Here is a 16989-nt window from a genome sequence, read left to right as displayed (position 1 = left end):
ATCTTGTGAGCATATCAAACCTAGGACATCCCCTCTGTTCCTGGCTAATTGCTGGACCCTCAAATGGGCTGAAGCCTCGCTACAGGGGCTGTCCCATGTCTCAGGGGTTCACCGAGTGGTTGAAAAAACAAGACTGTGATTAGATTAAATAATTAAAAGATTTTCATTTAACAAGACAAACAGAACACAGGCAGTAAAGGCATAACATCTAGCACACAGCATGTATGTTTATACACTTCAATTAGTTAAATATAGCAGTGCATTCTTTGACTATGGAGAACGTTTCCAAATTGTACTTCTAAAGCTGTTTTTCTATTTGTCCCCCTTTTAAGAAACGAAATGGTGTAACCACAATTTTGGCAAACTTAAAATCTTTTAAACTTGCAAATATAATGAAATAAACCATAAATATACACAAAACATACTTTATACGAGGCAATAATAATAATCATAATAAATAGTTTTTAAGTTAACAATAAGTTAAAACTACAAGCTTAAAGTCGCCCAAATAATACAAGTTTGTTGGCGCTATTTTGAATTTTTTCTGTTTAAATTATTTTATGTTGCAACAAAAGCTACCACAGACTTTTACAAACACAATTGAACACAGTTTGATTGAAATAAAAAAATCTAACTAAGTCTAAAATCTGCATACACTGTAAAAACTGCAACTAATTAAATAATGGAAGAAAAATAAACTGTACCCAATCAATGCAACCAAACATAATCTTTGACCCATGTGTGTTCTCTATGGCAACATCAACAACACAAATACGCTCATTTAACAAGTGAGTCTTGATATGTAAATGAAATCAATAAATTACAGGAAAAAATGATATTTGAAATTGACATGGGCTAAAACTGATGATATATTAGACAGTATTCCTTTCAAGGTCATTGAGAATTGCTCTATTAAGTCAGCCAAATATGCAGTTTGTTTGAGCTTGCATGGTCAGAGCACAAATTAGGGGCTGAGGAGGTGATTATGGAAATTTATAGATCAGACCTCTCATTGCTTGTTTGATTTTCTTAATGAGTCTGTTCATTTTAATGGTTTTGTTTGAACTCTTTGCTCCTTTCGCTATTCCGCAAACCTTTTCAGTGTGAAGTTTAATTTCTTTTTTAAAAAATATATATCATTTGTTCTCAGTCAATATAAAAACAAAGCACATTGCACTTACTGTTCCATAGGAAAGTTTTTTTGTCTTTTTAAATGATTATTGTTGTTGCTCAAGCAGTGTAGTACTGTTTCCTGCCATGGTCCTTGACTCTCACTGTAGGTGTAGGTCTTTGTGTAGACTGTGTATGAAAGGTCGTTTCGGGCTGTGTGGGTTTGGTTTGTGGGTTGACTGTACTACATCGGACATGGCCGGGTAAACAACTCCAGCTGCAGTTCAACGTGGCCTGTTATCTCGGTTGTTCCTAACGTCTATCACTGGTCTCACCAAGTGCTCAGTCCAATGGTGTTATCTCTTGCAAATTGCTCAACCCAAAGTGGCTCGATTAGTCCTTTACTATGTGGTCGGCCCGGGACACGAAAGCAACAATCATTCAGAGTATTTTGGGGGATGAAACAGTATGAGTTAGATCGAAAGATGCCAGAGTAAGTGGTGCAATGTTAGTAGTTTTAAAGGATTAAACTGGTCACAAGACAAAGCAGATGATATACTGTAAATGCTGGGGGAAATACATTATATGGATGCATACAATTTTTCCAGAGAGGTGAACTAATTCATCCTAATTTATTTTTGATATGCCTTTTTTATCATTCGGTGTCTGCATGAAATGTGTGCAAATAGGATTCCTTGCAACTGTTTAATTTTAGCATTTGGTATAGTGGTTTTAGGATTTACAAATGCAAACTGATATGCGCAACTTAGATATTTAAAAGAAATGATAACTGAAATTGTAGAGGGTCCTTATTCAATAAATAACATAGATTTGTACAGCAATTACTCAGGGAATAATATAGTTAGTCTTAATTTATCCTTCTTGGTACTGACTTGCAAAGCAATTCTTTGGCAAAAATCAAATCTATCTAATTATAAAGAATCATGCTCAGTGTTCATTATGAATCTGCATCACTGTTTGAATCTGCGGTTTACCATTTTTATTTGCAAGCAGCTATTCAGTTTTTCAGCTTGGCAATGAGCTGGTCTCACTGCAGCTTTGTCTGGGATTCTCAAGTCAAAGAACTTCACTTCACTGCACCATCATTGAAGCAACACTGTACACAACTTCAGGACAAGAGATGCAAGTGTGTCTAAGCACTCAAAAGTATAGATGTGTCTGTCAGGTTGTAGCCCCAACTGTAATTTAACTTTCTTTTTTTTTTTTTTTTTACATCGAATTTGTATTTGTTAAGTTTGTTTCAATTGTTTTGATATGGTTGAATGGTTAAGTTTGTACGAGATACAATGTTCCTTCGCCCCCTCCCTAAATCCCCACCCATACACCGCATGCTTATTCCCCCTTGCTCTGCAAAGATCAGAGGGTTTAAAATAAAGCCATGCGATGTCCCAATTTTTCCAAGCTTAAGAATCTGTAAAAATTCAGCACAAGGTCTTGTTCCTTTGTATGTATAAAAATAGATTTATCTCTAATGTAATCCTTTCAAAGAGATCGTCCTCTTTGGCTAACACAGCGTCATTTAGAAAAGCAAAAGCAAAAATGTCTTGAATATACTTGACCTTATTTAATCTATTATCATGTGCAAATGTCTTGATATTGAAAGACATTAGCTCTCCCCACGGTAAATCTTAAGTCTGTTCTGTAACAGACATTTCATCTGGCGTTGGCCTTAATGTTTCATCCAGGGTGCCATAAATAATTTTCATGCAATTGGGTTGGGATATTTTGAGAAATGCTATTTTTGTGGTAGTGCCAAACAGATCTGAAGCAAATAAATAAATACCTTTGTGTTGTACACAGAAGTATAATTATGACACTTATTTGCAGGCTTGATGTTGTACAGTCATCTTTTGAGAGGGCAGGAGTTCAAAGTTTCTTGGAAGCTTTTTAGAGAATAGAGGGGTTTAAATGAAACTGAGGAGCATTTGGCAAAGCTGGAGGAACTGGTAATCTTTCTCCTCAAAGGATCAATGATAATTTTAACATTGCCAGATATCATCGCTCACACGTGACACGTAAGTCGGTTTTAAATGTTCAGTCATTTGGAACTGCACTCGCCTCAATCTGCTCTATACATGTTGTCACTGTAGAGCTTGTGTGTTCCACTGAATGGTAAAACTCAGACCTCATTTATTCTGGGAGCTTCTATCTGTGCGCTAGACTGAAGAATAATACCGGTGCTCTTGAGTTTTTGCTCATCTGTTATTTCTCTACAGACCTGCCTTAACCATTGTTCAGTCCATGGGTGTGTTGTTAACATTGTCTTCAGAGTAACTTACTTACTTACTTAATAAATGTGAATGTCTGTCACATCGTCTTTGCTTTCTCTTGCACTCTGGACATCAGATGGCCTTTCAGTTAAAGGGATATCACACCAAATCATGGCCCGGCAAAGCCATGCAAAGTAAAATGGTCTGTTTGGATAATGTAAATTACAGGTACAATGAATATATGATGCAAAAAGTGTAAAAACACCGGTATTTTCCTTTGATGTGGCTGTGTTTTGGTGAAACGGTTTTCCCCTCACACTCGTCATGCTCTCGCCCACCAGAGAGTTACTAATGAACACTGGCACCATAGGAGCACTGCCACTCTGCTCTAAGTTCACAGACAGTCTGCTTGTAAGAAATTAGAACAAATACAGGATCTTGTGGTCTAGATATGTATATATCTTCTAGTTATTGAACTGTGTTTCTGTGATAAGTAAGTGTACTATTGTGTTCTTCGGTGTGAGACTGTGAGGGAAAGAGTGATTCTGATGGCCTTCGGACTACTCTTTTCTGTGACCAGTATTCATTGGTTAACCTAAATCTTATTGGGTCTGAGCTAACAAGCTCACATAGGATAGAGAAACTGCCTTTACGCTAGGCACCACCTAATGCAGGTCAGGAAACAGTAGTCAAAGTTTCTAGAAAATGCTTACATACTCGGCTATTATAACCACCTTAAATATTGAATATATAGTTATATTTTAATAGACGTATATAAGAGAACACTGTTTTTTAATTTCATTTTCTTTGATCTAAAAAAATCGCTGATTCAAAATGCCCAAGTGTAAAAAAGTGACTACATCCTCTCCAGCAAGATAATGGGAGAGATGGTGGGGTAAGAGTTTGGGTAAATTGCACATATTCGTTCATTTAAATTTTTGATCGTTTTGTTCATCAGTTGTCATTATTTGCCTGAATTCAATCAAAGCACTCAGTACACATTCTCTGTCACATTCGTTAGACTGTCTCCAAAATAGATAGCTCTTGCCCCTACCCAACAAACCAGCTACGTACCCCATCTAATTCAATCCAGGCAAATATAGGGAAGGACTAGCATGTTGTGTAAAGAGAAAAGAAAAACTCCACTAGTGTGTTTGTTTGAAACTCTGACTTGTGTATGCTTGTGTATGGATATGTTTGGTTTTGTGTGTGTGTGTTTGTGTGTATCTGCATGTGTGTGTTTGTGATAATATATTATGAATTTGTGTGAGAATGTGTCAGAGAGAGACTCAGTCCAGGCCCATGTAGAGTGATGGCACAGGGAGCTCAGGTTGCTCTCCCTGCAGGTCGAAGGAGCTGGTGCCAGCAGCCTCTCTCTCAGGCCTTGTGCTGCTTGCTGGTCTTGAAGGAAACCTGCAGCACGCGGTCACCCAGGCGGTAGCCGTTAAGGCTAGCGATAGCCATGGCGGCTTCGTCGTAGTTGGTCATGGTGACAAAGCCAAAGCCCTTACATTTATTGGTGGTGAAGTCACGGATGACCTTGACGTTGGTGACGGCGCCGAAGGGCCCAAAGAGCTGCCACAGGACGCTTTCGTCCGCCTCGGGGGACAGGTTGTATACAAAGATGCACCAGCCGGCTCCAGTTGGACCAGTAAGGTTGACTCCGGCCAGGCTAGTCATGCTGTCAATGGTGATGGGAGAGAATCTGGGGAAGAGAGTGGGAGAACTACCATGGGTGTCATTCTGAAGTTCAACACAGCATCCAGTTCTCTATACTGTCTCTTGTGGGCATGTTTCTCTGTGAGAAATGGTAACAACTGTAGTCGGGTATGGAGTCGGGGGACCCCATCTCCATCCCTTCTGCTGTACAGTAAGTGGATAAATATGTGTGGGCACCACAGTGGCTCCAAACTACCCGCTTTCATAGAAAATGACACTGTGTGCCCTGAGACACAGACACCCACACATTGTGCATATTTTCTCTGCTGACCAAAGCCTCTGGAAGAATTAAACACATGAATCACAATGTTCAACAAAAATCACAGTATTGAACAAAACACAGAAACCTAGAGAGGGATGAAAAGCAAATTGGAATCAAATCATACACAAACTGGAGCAAACAGAGGAGACGCAAACGGAATCTGGTATGTCCATGCTGGTGAAAAAAAGGGGACATTAAAGCAACTGAAACTGAAATGTTAGTTCATAAATAAATACATATAAATTATTTCTATTAATTAAAACAAAAGAACGAAAAGGTTAAACAAAGCCATGCCAGAATACCCTGCTGTTAGAAGGCTGCATCATTGCCTATTGCAATTACAAATAGTATTTTGTTGTCTGGGCTGCTTCTGTAACATGGTTAAATGGGCAGTGGGCATTAAGAATTATGGCCATTATATCTGATTTCGAGATGAAGTCAGCAGGTGGTATTCCAGGCACTTTGTTTGAGGTTTTACTTTGGCATGGATGCTTTTGAAAGTACACCTTTGGCATTTACCTCTTTACTCCGTAGCTGGCGTTTAGTAAATTGTCGAGTCTGCAACGTAAGAGGGAGAATGAAGGGTATGCAGAAGTTAGTTATGAGATCTACAAGGAAGGGGGACTTTCAGTTAACAAGTTGCTCCTTCACCAGCTGGCCTCCAGAGGGCATCCTTCACTTCAACGCAGTCCCAAACCATCCAACCTCAAGCTGATGGCCAGTAAAATAGTCCTGTGAATATGTGTCTCAGCTGGTATTTATTGTTCTTTGTTGTTGTCTCAAAATAGATTCCCCCGTAATAGTTTAAATACAAGATAAACAAATCCTGCGCCGTGTAGGCCGTTTCACATCTACTGATTTAAAAAAAAATTATCCATACTGATTACATGAGCATCGAAACCTGAGACGGTATCTACAGTTGTTTGTGAGGTTTCATGAAAATATTTAATACTGGAGGCCTTTGACTTTCAAACATCTTGAACCTTCAAAATTACCCATGTAGATGTGGCCAGCATCTGGCAAGTTCAAGCTTTATGATGCCTATGTAGTATAGGCAAAAATTAAAGGTTCAGTATTAATCTTCTAAAACCAAGATTTATTTAGCTTTAGTTTTTTATTGTATTTGGAAAAATCTGGTCTCTTACATTGGTTTTGAGCTGTTATTTGGATCTGGTCCCTTTCCAAGTGAAGGGATCATGCTGCAGTTTAAAAGAAAGTCAGAGAAAAAGAGTGAGAAGGAGGGACAATGCAATATTGCCAATTCCTTCTGTAGTATAAAGCAATAACGTTGCTTAAAGGAACAGTTTACAAAGATGTTGTGTTAATATTGACAGAAAAGGGTTTTTTTTTTCATTTTTGTATGTTCTTGATTACACAATTTTCCTTGTAAACTAGACCACATTTGCTGCTTTTGGGGTGTGTCACTTCATCTGCTTTTTCCTGTATATTTACTCTTAGCTATTCACTGTTGTAGTTGAGGTTTGATAATTTTTTAAAAACCTCATTAAGACTTGGCATATACAGAAGCAACGAAATGTTGACACACTTAACACTTGTCATTGTGAAATAGTGGGATATTGGGTTTGCTAAAGCATGGCAACACAGCAGGATGACCTGTGATTTGGTCTTGAAACAGTCGCTTTATACAGACTATCTAGTGATTAACTCACAGGCGCTGTGAGGTTGGTAAAGGTTCAGTACCTGAAGCGCTGAGTCTGGTGGTGCAGGGGCCCCGTGTAGCGGCGGGCAGCAGTCTGGTACAGCTGAGTCAGTAAGGCTTGGCCTGTCTTCTGGCTGGGGTTGTTGGCGAACTTGACAGTGATGGGCTCGGCGGCACCCAAAGGCTTCTGTCCATTCAGACCCTTGATGGCCTCCTCTGCTTCGTTTCGCTTGTCAAACCGGATGAAGCCCACTCCCCGTGATATGCCTGCTCCGAATAAGAAAACAGACCAGTGTAACTACCTTGGCATCAAGGACTTTTGCTGCCTATCAGTCTTTCATTCAGGGAAATTGTGTTTGAGTGACAGCATGAGAAGTGAAATAAGGCTATACCTGTAACTTGGTCCACTAAGATGCGGGATGTGATGATTCGACCGTATTGGGAAAACAGCTGTTCCATGTCCTTCTGGCTCATGGTTTTGGGGAGTCCGCTTACGTAAAGGTTGGCATCCCGAATAGAAGCCGAGCTTGGCCGGGCATATGATACCTACAACAACCAAATTAAATAAGCCAATAAGTGTATTATATTATTACAAATTTGTCTCAGAGAAGAAACAAAAATGTCAACTTGAGGGGCTTGTTGTAAAGAACTGATGTGACTGGATTGAGTTCCCAACATGTTCCCAGCAAACAATCAAATTTTTACCCCTGATTTTACCTCCTTCGCCATCTGCAGAGACCAAACTGCCTCTTAGCTATCTGTCGAATCAGTGCCTTTAAGCTCACACTTGGGCACAATGAGACGGTCACAGACACACTAAGATGACTGTAATCATTACCCAAACTGATACCCATCATCAGTTAACAAACCCAAGTGTCAACTTTGTTTTGCACTGAAAAACATCGGCCTTAGTTGGTGTATTTTCCTGAATTCACTGGTGACTTAATTAGTGCATGGCCATTTTTGGTGCGTATGTGTTTATATCCCTTATGGTTTTCTGTTGGTCTACTTTTCTGAACATTTTACATCTAATACTGGAGAGGAATATTTGATTGATTGTAAAAAATATAAAAAGAAAAGTTGTTTTTGCATTTATGAGAGCATGTTAAGACACGCATGATAGATAATCCAGTTCAGTGCATTGTTGGCAGTGCTGTGTTTGTGTGTGATGGAGAGACAGAGTGAGTGTTGTCTGAGATAGGCTGAGCTGCCCTCCCTGTCCTGCCTCCTTCCTTTGTTTCTATCCTCTGGGGGAGAACAGCTCCACTGGCAAACAGCAAACAATGTAAGTGCATCACAAGACTTGCAGGATCCTTGACAACTTATACACACACTGTTGATACACACACACACACACACACAATTTGTATGCATATGTATTTGGCATTTGTATGACAAATATAAATGTTCATGAAATGTTTTCTAGCATCCAAATTGAGTTTGCCTATTGCACAAGCTTAAAGAAAGCTGTGATGCAAATTAAAAGGACTTCCACATTATCTGTCAAATGAATACAGGTGTTCCGATTTCATCCATCAGTACTAAGCACCAGTGTCTATTGTGTACACAAACGTACTGTATGAGCAGGAGGGTTGTGTGGTGCAGTGATTAGGGTGTTCTGGACGAGTCAGGGGGGAGTTGCTGTGTTCGGGGAGCAGAGGCTGCCCTATAATTAACCCTCTCCCTGTCGCTCCCACAGTACAGATGGTGCCTGAAGCCCATATGGCCTCTAATCCTGTCATTGGCATTCTGCTCTCCGAGCTACCCCCTACCCTTGTACCGCTGCCCCCTCCCTCACCACCTCACCCCTCTATTGAAGCCTGCAGAACCAGGAAGATAAAACTACAACCAGAGAAGTTATTTTTTTTTTTTAAATTTGATATAGCATTATAATAAGTTAATTATAGACTGAGCAACCTGTGTATTGATACATCAAATGATTACTGAATGTCATAACATGAGATCAACAATATAACATAATAATTATCATGATATTTAACACTTTTTTTTACATGGCTGTTTCAGAGTAAGAGGTAATTTCTATTGTGCTAACTGTACTATGACATTACACAAAAATCCATGTTTTTCCAGAAAGGAGCCAAATCCAGTACTGGACTTTTCCTTCGTGTAGCTTGTTTGATCAGTCATTAGTCAGAATTAACGTCTCTATTCATGGACAGCTGTTGAAGATCACCTGCTCTGCTCTCTCAGAGATTCGATTTCTCAATCCTGCAGTTTGTCTCAGTCTTTGATCTACTTTGATCAGGTCGGGGGGATGGAAGGAAGTAGTGTTTAATAATATTCCCCCTCTTTCCCTCATCTGATTTTGGGACAAAGAAGCCCCGTAATTAGCCTAGATTGGAGGCAGATGGGGTAACCTGGACTGACCCTTGTGCACCACAGTCAAGCTTCCTAATTACATTTCCATCACAATAACCTCTGCATGCTGTCTGCCCCTTGCTTTCTGACCTCCACTCTCCTTCTCTTTTCACCCTTTCTCTCGCTCTCTTTGTTCTAGCCACCGCTCCCTTCTGCCTCCTCCTCCCCATTTTCCTCCCCTCCCTCTGTCACGTCTGCTACCACCTCTCTCAACAACCCCCCTTGTCAAAATCTCCAATTCCTTCCTTTTTGTCCACAGCATCTAGTCAAGAATCTAAATATAAAGGCTGAATATTGTAGAGAGTAGAGGACTGCTCACCTTGATTGTTTTAGTCTGCAGTTTGAGACCATTGAGTGTGTTGATGGCCTTATCTGCATCATTTGGATCCACATAGTTTACAAAGCCATATCCCAAACTCTGACCTGGAGACAAAGAAAGAGCCATAGTCGTTCAGTGGTTCTGAAAACCAGCTGTAGTGATAATGTTTTTTTCAATGTGAACAAACTGTCATACCTGTTATCTTGTCTCTGACTAGCTTGCAAGACTCAATCTCTCCGATGCTACCAAACAAACTTTTGAACTCCTCCTGGGTCATGTTCTGAGGCAGATAGTTGACGATCAGGTTGGTTTTGCTGTCGTCTGTAGAGCCATTGGTGCTAATGACTGGACCGTTAGGCAGGCTTGTTCCGCTTGGACCGTTGGACACCTGGGTTTCCATGGTGCTGATTATCTGCTGAGGAAGAGGGTGGAGTTAGATTCATAATTCATAACAAGGCGCAGTTGGAGACAGTGGTGATATAGCTGCATAGATGTGCATGTGCTCAAATTTAGCATATAATACATGCACAGATATAAACTATACCCACAGCCACACACACAGACTGTCCACTTTGTCACTGTCACTGAGGGAAAGGTCAGGAATCAGCATTGCTAAAATGGAGATGGATACAAGGTCTGATTTATCACCTCCCCTCCCCCACATTCACCCCATCTTTCCTCCTCTCTCGCTCCCTGCCTCTGGTCCTGCAGATGTCACAGTCCTTTTTCCTTACTCCTCCCCTCCCCCTACTCTCTTCCAGGGTCAAACACCATTACATCATTACACAGAGATGGATAATAGTGATGGTGGTGTGAGAGGCTGGGGGACTTAGGGGTTGCAGGGGTGGAGATGACAGACAAAAGGGAGAGTGACAATGTTAAATGGATTTTGTGTGACATTAAATAAGGAATATCACGGTTTGGTAGAAAAATAAATTGGGATTACATGTTTGTTCTTGTGACTTTGTTCAGGTTTCTTTGTGGTAAACTGACATTTATTTTTGTAAGTGGAGTAAGGGTGTGGGTTAGTGCACAGTACAGTGTTTGTGTCTCTTGTGTTGCTCTGGACGACACCATGTTGCTTGGTTTAATCCACAGGGGATTCTCTAGGAACATCTGTGTGGTCAGAAACAAAACTTCTTGCCCCACTTTCCCTTTCCTAACACTAGTTCTGTTCGTTTGGATCATTCAAAAATTCAAGTTAAATTTGTTGCAGGTCTGTTGTGTGTGATGCTGATGCGGATTTGTTGGACTGTTTCAATGAGGAAAAAATATCTATTCTGCTATGTGTACATACTGAAAACCTGCAACAGTTTTCACACAATTGTAATGTGTGTAATTCTAATTTTATGATGCACAAATTGATCATTATTTGCATCTGACTGTTCAACCATCATTTACTTTGTTCAAACACATTTCGTCAAAGAAAATAAGCATGCATGTTTAGAAATAGGCTCTCCATGTTGTCTTGTGCGACTAAAATTAGCTTGCTTGTGCGTTTGCAGTACATGTTGCTGCATGTCACTGTCTGTGTCCCTTTATGCAAACAAAAGTGTAAGGTGTTTGGATAAACAGCTTGAAGGCATATACAGTGTGCTAGTAGTGCTAAAATGTAAATTGTTCAGTCAGATTGGAGGTTCAAGCTGTTGCAGATCTCTAACTCGTGGGTGTTGTGAATGTCAATAAGGCTAAATGAGTCTCCTCTAAAGCTCTTGGGGTCTTACAGTGTAGTCCAAAGCAACAAAGGAACTTAATTAATGAACCTTCAGAGTTATTTCAAAATTATATTCAGGGAGTTTCCTGACTTGATGGAGAAATACTGTAGGTATCACTGAAACATGTATATTTATAACAGAAATATTTACCTGACAATTAGTCCCTATAGATTTTTGGTATGTCCTAATAAATCATAACTGGCCTCATTTTATTTCTGAAAGAGGGGTGAGCTTTATTTGATTTTATTATTTGTCAATTATATTAATGTCACTTATCATTTTACTGCTTTTTAGTAAATCCACAACCCTGTTGTATTTGTACAAGCTCTCTTTCTGTGTTACCATCATATTACCAAAAAAATAAATTTGCGCCTTCAAATATACGTATTTCATGTGTTTCCCTGTGTCTGCAAATGGGTCTGTCTAACCTGCCTTTCTTCCTCGTCCCTGTAACCTGCTGCCTTGCTTTGAGCCTCACCTCCGCTCAGGTTGCCCAGGTAACAGCCCCTCAAAGACTGCATTGTTTCTAATGGCTGAATGGCTTTCTTACTTTAAAGCTCAGTGTGTGTTTGTGTCTGTGCTTATAAGGAGCACATATACAGGTCAGGCGTTTTCTTCTATGTTTTAAGATGCAGGCAATATCAGTAAGTCAAAATAAGAATGGCAAGGAGAAAAGTAGCACAGTGACAGAGTTAAGACAGCCTAAAAATACATGAAATACTTCAGACACACATCACACTGTGAACAAAGACGGTACAACGTAGATGACAATTTCATCAAAATTTTGATGCACGGCTAAAATGCCTGCTGACTGTCTTTTTCATGTCTATGAATTATGATACGATGTGTTGTATTTATTGCAATATTAACCTAGTACCTTTTTTTGTGATGCGATGCATCTGAATAACAGAAATATGAGCCACTGAATGTGTCCTAAATATGACAAAAGCATTTTGAAGGAAAAACATATTAGGGCATATTTGACTCGCCAACTGAAATAACCCTCAGCATGACAGAACACACATCCCCAGTGAACAGTGTGAAGTTATATAATTCACAGACCCACTGAGTATGGGCTGGGCACTGAGATTGGCTGACACAAGCAGCAACCAAGATTAAGACTTTCCACATAGAAATCGAGGGAAGCAGCATGCTTTGACGTCATTTGAAACAAATAAAATAAAAAAAAAGATAAAAACCACAGAGGATTGTTTCATCTTTAGACCGTCATATTTCATACTGTATACCAACAACAAAAATCAAACGCTCTAGAGTTTTGTTTGCATTAACTCAATTACTATGACATAAAGACACAATAAATCATTGTGATGTTGCTGGAAGGCCAACAATTGCATTAATAATCACAACATACCCAGTATAGTATCTAGTCCAGCTTTAGGCTCTTTTGTTGTCTGTCATTGCCCCCTTTTTTAAGCATATTTGTAGTTAGCTAATAAGATAATAAGGACAGAAACATGGTATAAAATAAGCTTTTAAAAATCTGCTTTTAAATTTTCTCAAAGATTGCAGTTGTTAGGGTAGCTCTGTGTGTCCCAAACTGCTTTTTTCTATTTTGGGGTTCTGTGAGATCTCCCTTAATATTTAATGTACTGCATCAGCATCGCCCACACATGGTCCCAGACTTGCACGCAAACAAGAACCCTGCCTCCTCTGCCAAACACATGAACCCAGACTTGCACGCAAACAAGAGCCCTGCCTCCACTGCCAAGCACACGTACCACCTACACTGTACACAATTAAATTACAAAACACAGAAGCATTACATGACTAAATGTAAATCTAGTCTGTGTTCTCAGTCTTCTGATGCTTTCCCAATTCATTTCTGCTCCAAATGCAGGACAGCACTGGAGGCTATAATGTACAGAAGGATAAATGTTTCCCAGTTTATATCATGAGATTTGCCACGTTACATGCTACAATGCATTAGGAAGCACCAGAGATTCATTTTGAAAGTGCGATGTGACAAGTCATCATTAGTATTTTGTTTTGGCACGCAGTTCCAGCAAAGAGATTAAGTGTTTGGGAATCTTAGGCTTAGTGTAGATTTTAATTCACTTTCTGTGTGCCTGCAATTTACGACTTAAGCTGTCTTTGTCTAGCCAAAGCTAATCATTGATCAAGATCAGCACTGAAGAAATCCACCTGGATATTTTCAGCTGACATTTAGAACAATGATGACAACAGAGATTTCTCCTTTTAATATATAACCTTGTCTCTAGTCCACATTATAAAGCCTTATATAAAGATTTTTTTTTTCTGGAAGGCATAAATCAAAACTGAATGCAAGGCTGAAGTGTAAATGAGCCTTCTAAATAACACAGATTACAGGATTATCCCAAACAAAGGGCATTAGCCACACTCTCTGCAGCTTAAGGGATCATGGTGGCAGCTGTAAAACAACAGGACGACAGGAGTCACAGCTCGTGTCAGCCGCGCGCTGAGGCTCCATCCTATTCTCCGCTCCGCAGACCAAGAATAAAAGATTTCTAAAAGATTTCAGCTCTCTGAGTGTGTGCTGCTTTGATAAGATGGGAGCAGACAACGTCAAAGGCTCGGGGAGACAAATGTGTCCTGCGAGTCCTTGTAGCATGCGGGGCGCTATCCAGCGTGCTGAAAAAGGGAGTGGCTTTCGGACGGTCTCATTTGAGGCCACGGAGGCCCGTAAAGCCAGCAAAGACCACCGACTCGTTTTTTATTTCGCATTTTGCTATCGTTGAAAACGCTTTACTTGGAGTAATTAAGAAAGAAGTCAAATATACGGTTATTTAAATATGGCAGATGCATGACACAATCCCTGGATTTCTGCGTTTCCCTTATTTACCCCCCCTCCCCCTCCCTTTTTAAAAAAAAAAAAAAAAAAAAGGCAAGACTTGTGAGCTCTGCAGGCATTCATGAACCGGAGCGCCTTTTTGCTGAATAAACGTATTGAAGCGACCAAACAAAAGAGCCACCCGTTCCTCCTCTTCTCCCTCGCAGCGGCTATGGCAGCACTATGAATATTAATGTAAACAGTGGCGCTTTGTGTCGTGGCCAGGGGCTGCAGGACTCTCCCTGAACAATGACTGTTACAGTTGCCAGCTACAAGTCAAAAAACGCCATGATAGGTCAAATTAAAAAAAATCACCAATCCCAAATGTTTGTTTGCTGATTTGGATCGTTTTCCATGAGAGGATTAGCAGTCTTGGATTTAGTGATAGCTGAAATCACAAAGCTGGGTAAACTGGCTTTAACTCGGCGAGCAGTGTAAAAGCAAGTGATGGAGCCATAATTGTTAATGGCCTCAGTCATAACAGCAAACATATAAGGCGAATGGCCACTATTATAAATACACAGGAATATTGCCGGACAAAACCCTGTTTTTCCACAACCCTCATAAAATGATCTATTAGTATCAACGCCAGTTCATGTGGGATGAAATTCAATATCTACATATCTGTTGCCTAAAAGGTGCATGAAAAAAAAGTCGTCCAAGAGATCGATTTTGCAGCCTCAGGAGATGGAAAGTATCTTCCTCTTTCTTCCTAACAGGCTTTATATTTGTTGCTGATAATTACATGAAGTCATTGGCAACAGGAGTCAGATCACCGCTTACATAACATAATTACATTTAACGCCTCATATAAGTTAGACAGGCCGTGTCTTAACTGTGAAAATGTGACACAACACGAAGCCTTTCGATCGCAGTGTTCTGGATTGCCTCTAACCTTTTCAGTCCTCAGCCCAAATGATTTACATTTAATTCTGCATTTGCAATGCATTTGTAACCTTACATTAAACGACTGTTCGGACTGGTTTACAGTGAGGGCCTCGGCTGCCCTTGTCCTTGAATTGTGTAAGTGCCTTGGATAGGTTATCTGACTCAACGCTTTTATTTGCTTGGCACTGCGGTACAGGCATGGAGGACTGCGGACCATGTGGAGGGGAGCTACAGCTTCTGTCGGCGTGATTGTGTCTAGGCCTGCAAGGGACAATAGGTAATGTACAACAAAGACGGGACTAAAATTAGGATTGGAAATGTGTCAAGTGCCTCACAGTTGAGATGAATGAAACAACGCCTCCATTTTGCATAATTTGTCGGAGCAAAATTTTGACCTTTTCAAATTCAGAGAAACGGGATCTTAAAGTTGTTCATGGGTCTATTTTTTCACCAAGCCCATCTCCCACACCCTGTTCCTTCTGTGTGTTCAATCATTTATTTTGTCTTCCTACTGTTAGTCATAGACAGAACTGCCTGCCTTTGTATTATTTGCACATACACTTCCAGATCGAATTACTAATTTGGCAGTTCCCCAAAACTAAACTAACAAGTTAATATAGTTTAGATTTTTTTTTTGTCACAATAATAAGCAGGGTTTTTAACACTTGCACGTGTTTTAAGGTTGTACCCGAGCAGCATCCTCCTGCTGCTGATCCATGGCTGCTTATTTATTTCCTGTCTTTAATTTCATGCAAATGTGTCTGGTCTAAATCGGTCTGCTTAAATAAACTATCTGTGGCAACCGGAGGGCATGTCAAGAGGTAAAGCGGAGTAGGCCTTTAGAGGCTTCAAGGCCCTCGTTTGGTGCTCCAGTCCAGTAGAGACACGCCCAATCCGGCCGTCGGCTCAGACCAAAGCTAATTTATCACCGCTCACATCTCCTTTCATCCGACAAGCGCAATGCAAGCATGGCCATCTTGTACGTATGCGATGTGATACTTGGAGAAAAGGCGCTTAAAATGGAGATGTCCGTGCGTGTCCTTACTGTCGCGGCCTCTGAGATTTCCAGCCCATTTACTCGGTTGCATCGCAACGAGAACCCTGAGGAATTTGGACTTTGTCTGATTCAATGCAAACCGATGGATGCGTAATTTCCCTCCTCCCCCTCCCCCTCCCGGAGTGACTCGACCCTTTTTTTTCCTTTGCCTTACTGGATGGGCCCTCAGCCTCCGAGGCATCATGTTTTGTCTCAGAAACCCGTCTCCAGCATCCTTGTGCTGTACCAGGCAAAGAAAGCAAGTCCTCCCCCCACTGATCCGAGCGCCTCAACGCCTTTCTCCCTCTCCATCACTGTAATCCTGCGGAATTCCTAAATCTTCATTCCTGCATCATTTAGGAAATAAAATCAAAGCTGCGACATTGAGGCAGTCGGAGTGGCTGCGATACAAAAACGCAAAGGCTGTGCTATCTAAAATGGCAGGATAAAGACTTTATCCATTGCTGATGATGACTGCAGACTGAAGCGCAGCCGGCATGGCGCATCACTCAGTATGAGATTACTAATTGCCACTATCGATCGTAAGTCTTATTATAATGATAAGGCATTGCATATTGAACAAAAGCAAAGGGCACTAATCCCGAGGCTCCTCTGTGTTTTGGCATGTGGGCACATGGAGCACCTGAATTTATCTTAGCCACCGCTAAAGATTTATCAGTAAGATGTGAAATAAATCTGTGTATGGCTACATCACATGTGTACATGTATTGTAGTGCACAACAAATCCAACATAAAGGGAATGAGATACAATGTAGACATGCTGCTACAGCATCTCCTTCCCAAATATAAGAGAAATAGAGTCATACGTACAGTAACCAT

At 40.5% G+C, this 16989-nt stretch overlaps 1 protein-coding gene across 6 annotated transcripts; it reads right to left on the bottom strand.

Annotated features, from left to right (window-relative positions):
• Positions 1-4718: 4718 nt before the first annotated feature.
• elavl3 (ELAV like neuron-specific RNA binding protein 3) lies at positions 4719-16989 on the bottom strand. Of its 6 annotated transcripts, none has more exons than XM_041956731.1 (7): positions 16981-16989; positions 9876-10092; positions 9681-9784; positions 7375-7528; positions 7024-7252; positions 5842-5880; positions 4719-5067 (listed from the first exon to the last, which is right to left on the bottom strand). In XM_041956731.1, the coding sequence occupies exons 1-7, from the start codon at positions 16987-16989 to the stop codon at positions 4719-4721; spliced, it is 1101 nt and encodes a 366-aa protein (XP_041812665.1). The 6 variants fall into 6 exon arrangements, with proteins under 6 accessions (XP_041812665.1, XP_041812666.1, XP_041812664.1 ...); XM_041956732.1 differs by having other exon boundaries at positions 4719-5046; XM_041956730.1 differs by lacking the exon at positions 16981-16989 and adding an exon at positions 12598-12633 and having other exon boundaries at positions 4719-5046; positions 7024-7249.

This window comes from Chelmon rostratus, chromosome 17, assembly GCF_017976325.1.
Source record: "Chelmon rostratus isolate fCheRos1 chromosome 17, fCheRos1.pri, whole genome shotgun sequence".
In the NCBI taxonomy this organism is placed as follows: Eukaryota; Metazoa; Chordata; class Actinopteri; order Chaetodontiformes; family Chaetodontidae; genus Chelmon; species Chelmon rostratus.
Note: the sequence above shows the minus strand (reverse complement) of the source record. Positions and strands in the feature narration are given on the sequence as shown.

Coding starts and splice junctions, on each gene's coding strand:
- elavl3 (XM_041956730.1), bottom strand. CDS start 12,633: ATGAAATATGACGGTCTAAAGATGAAACAATCCTCT. Junction 10,093..12,597: donor TAAAGATGAAACAATCCTCT/GTGGTTTTTATC, acceptor CTTCCTCAGCAG/ATAATCAGCACCATGGAAAC. Junction 7,250..7,374: donor CTTAGTGGACCAAGTTACAG/GTATAGCCTTAT, acceptor TATTCGGAGCAG/GCATATCACGGGGAGTGGGC.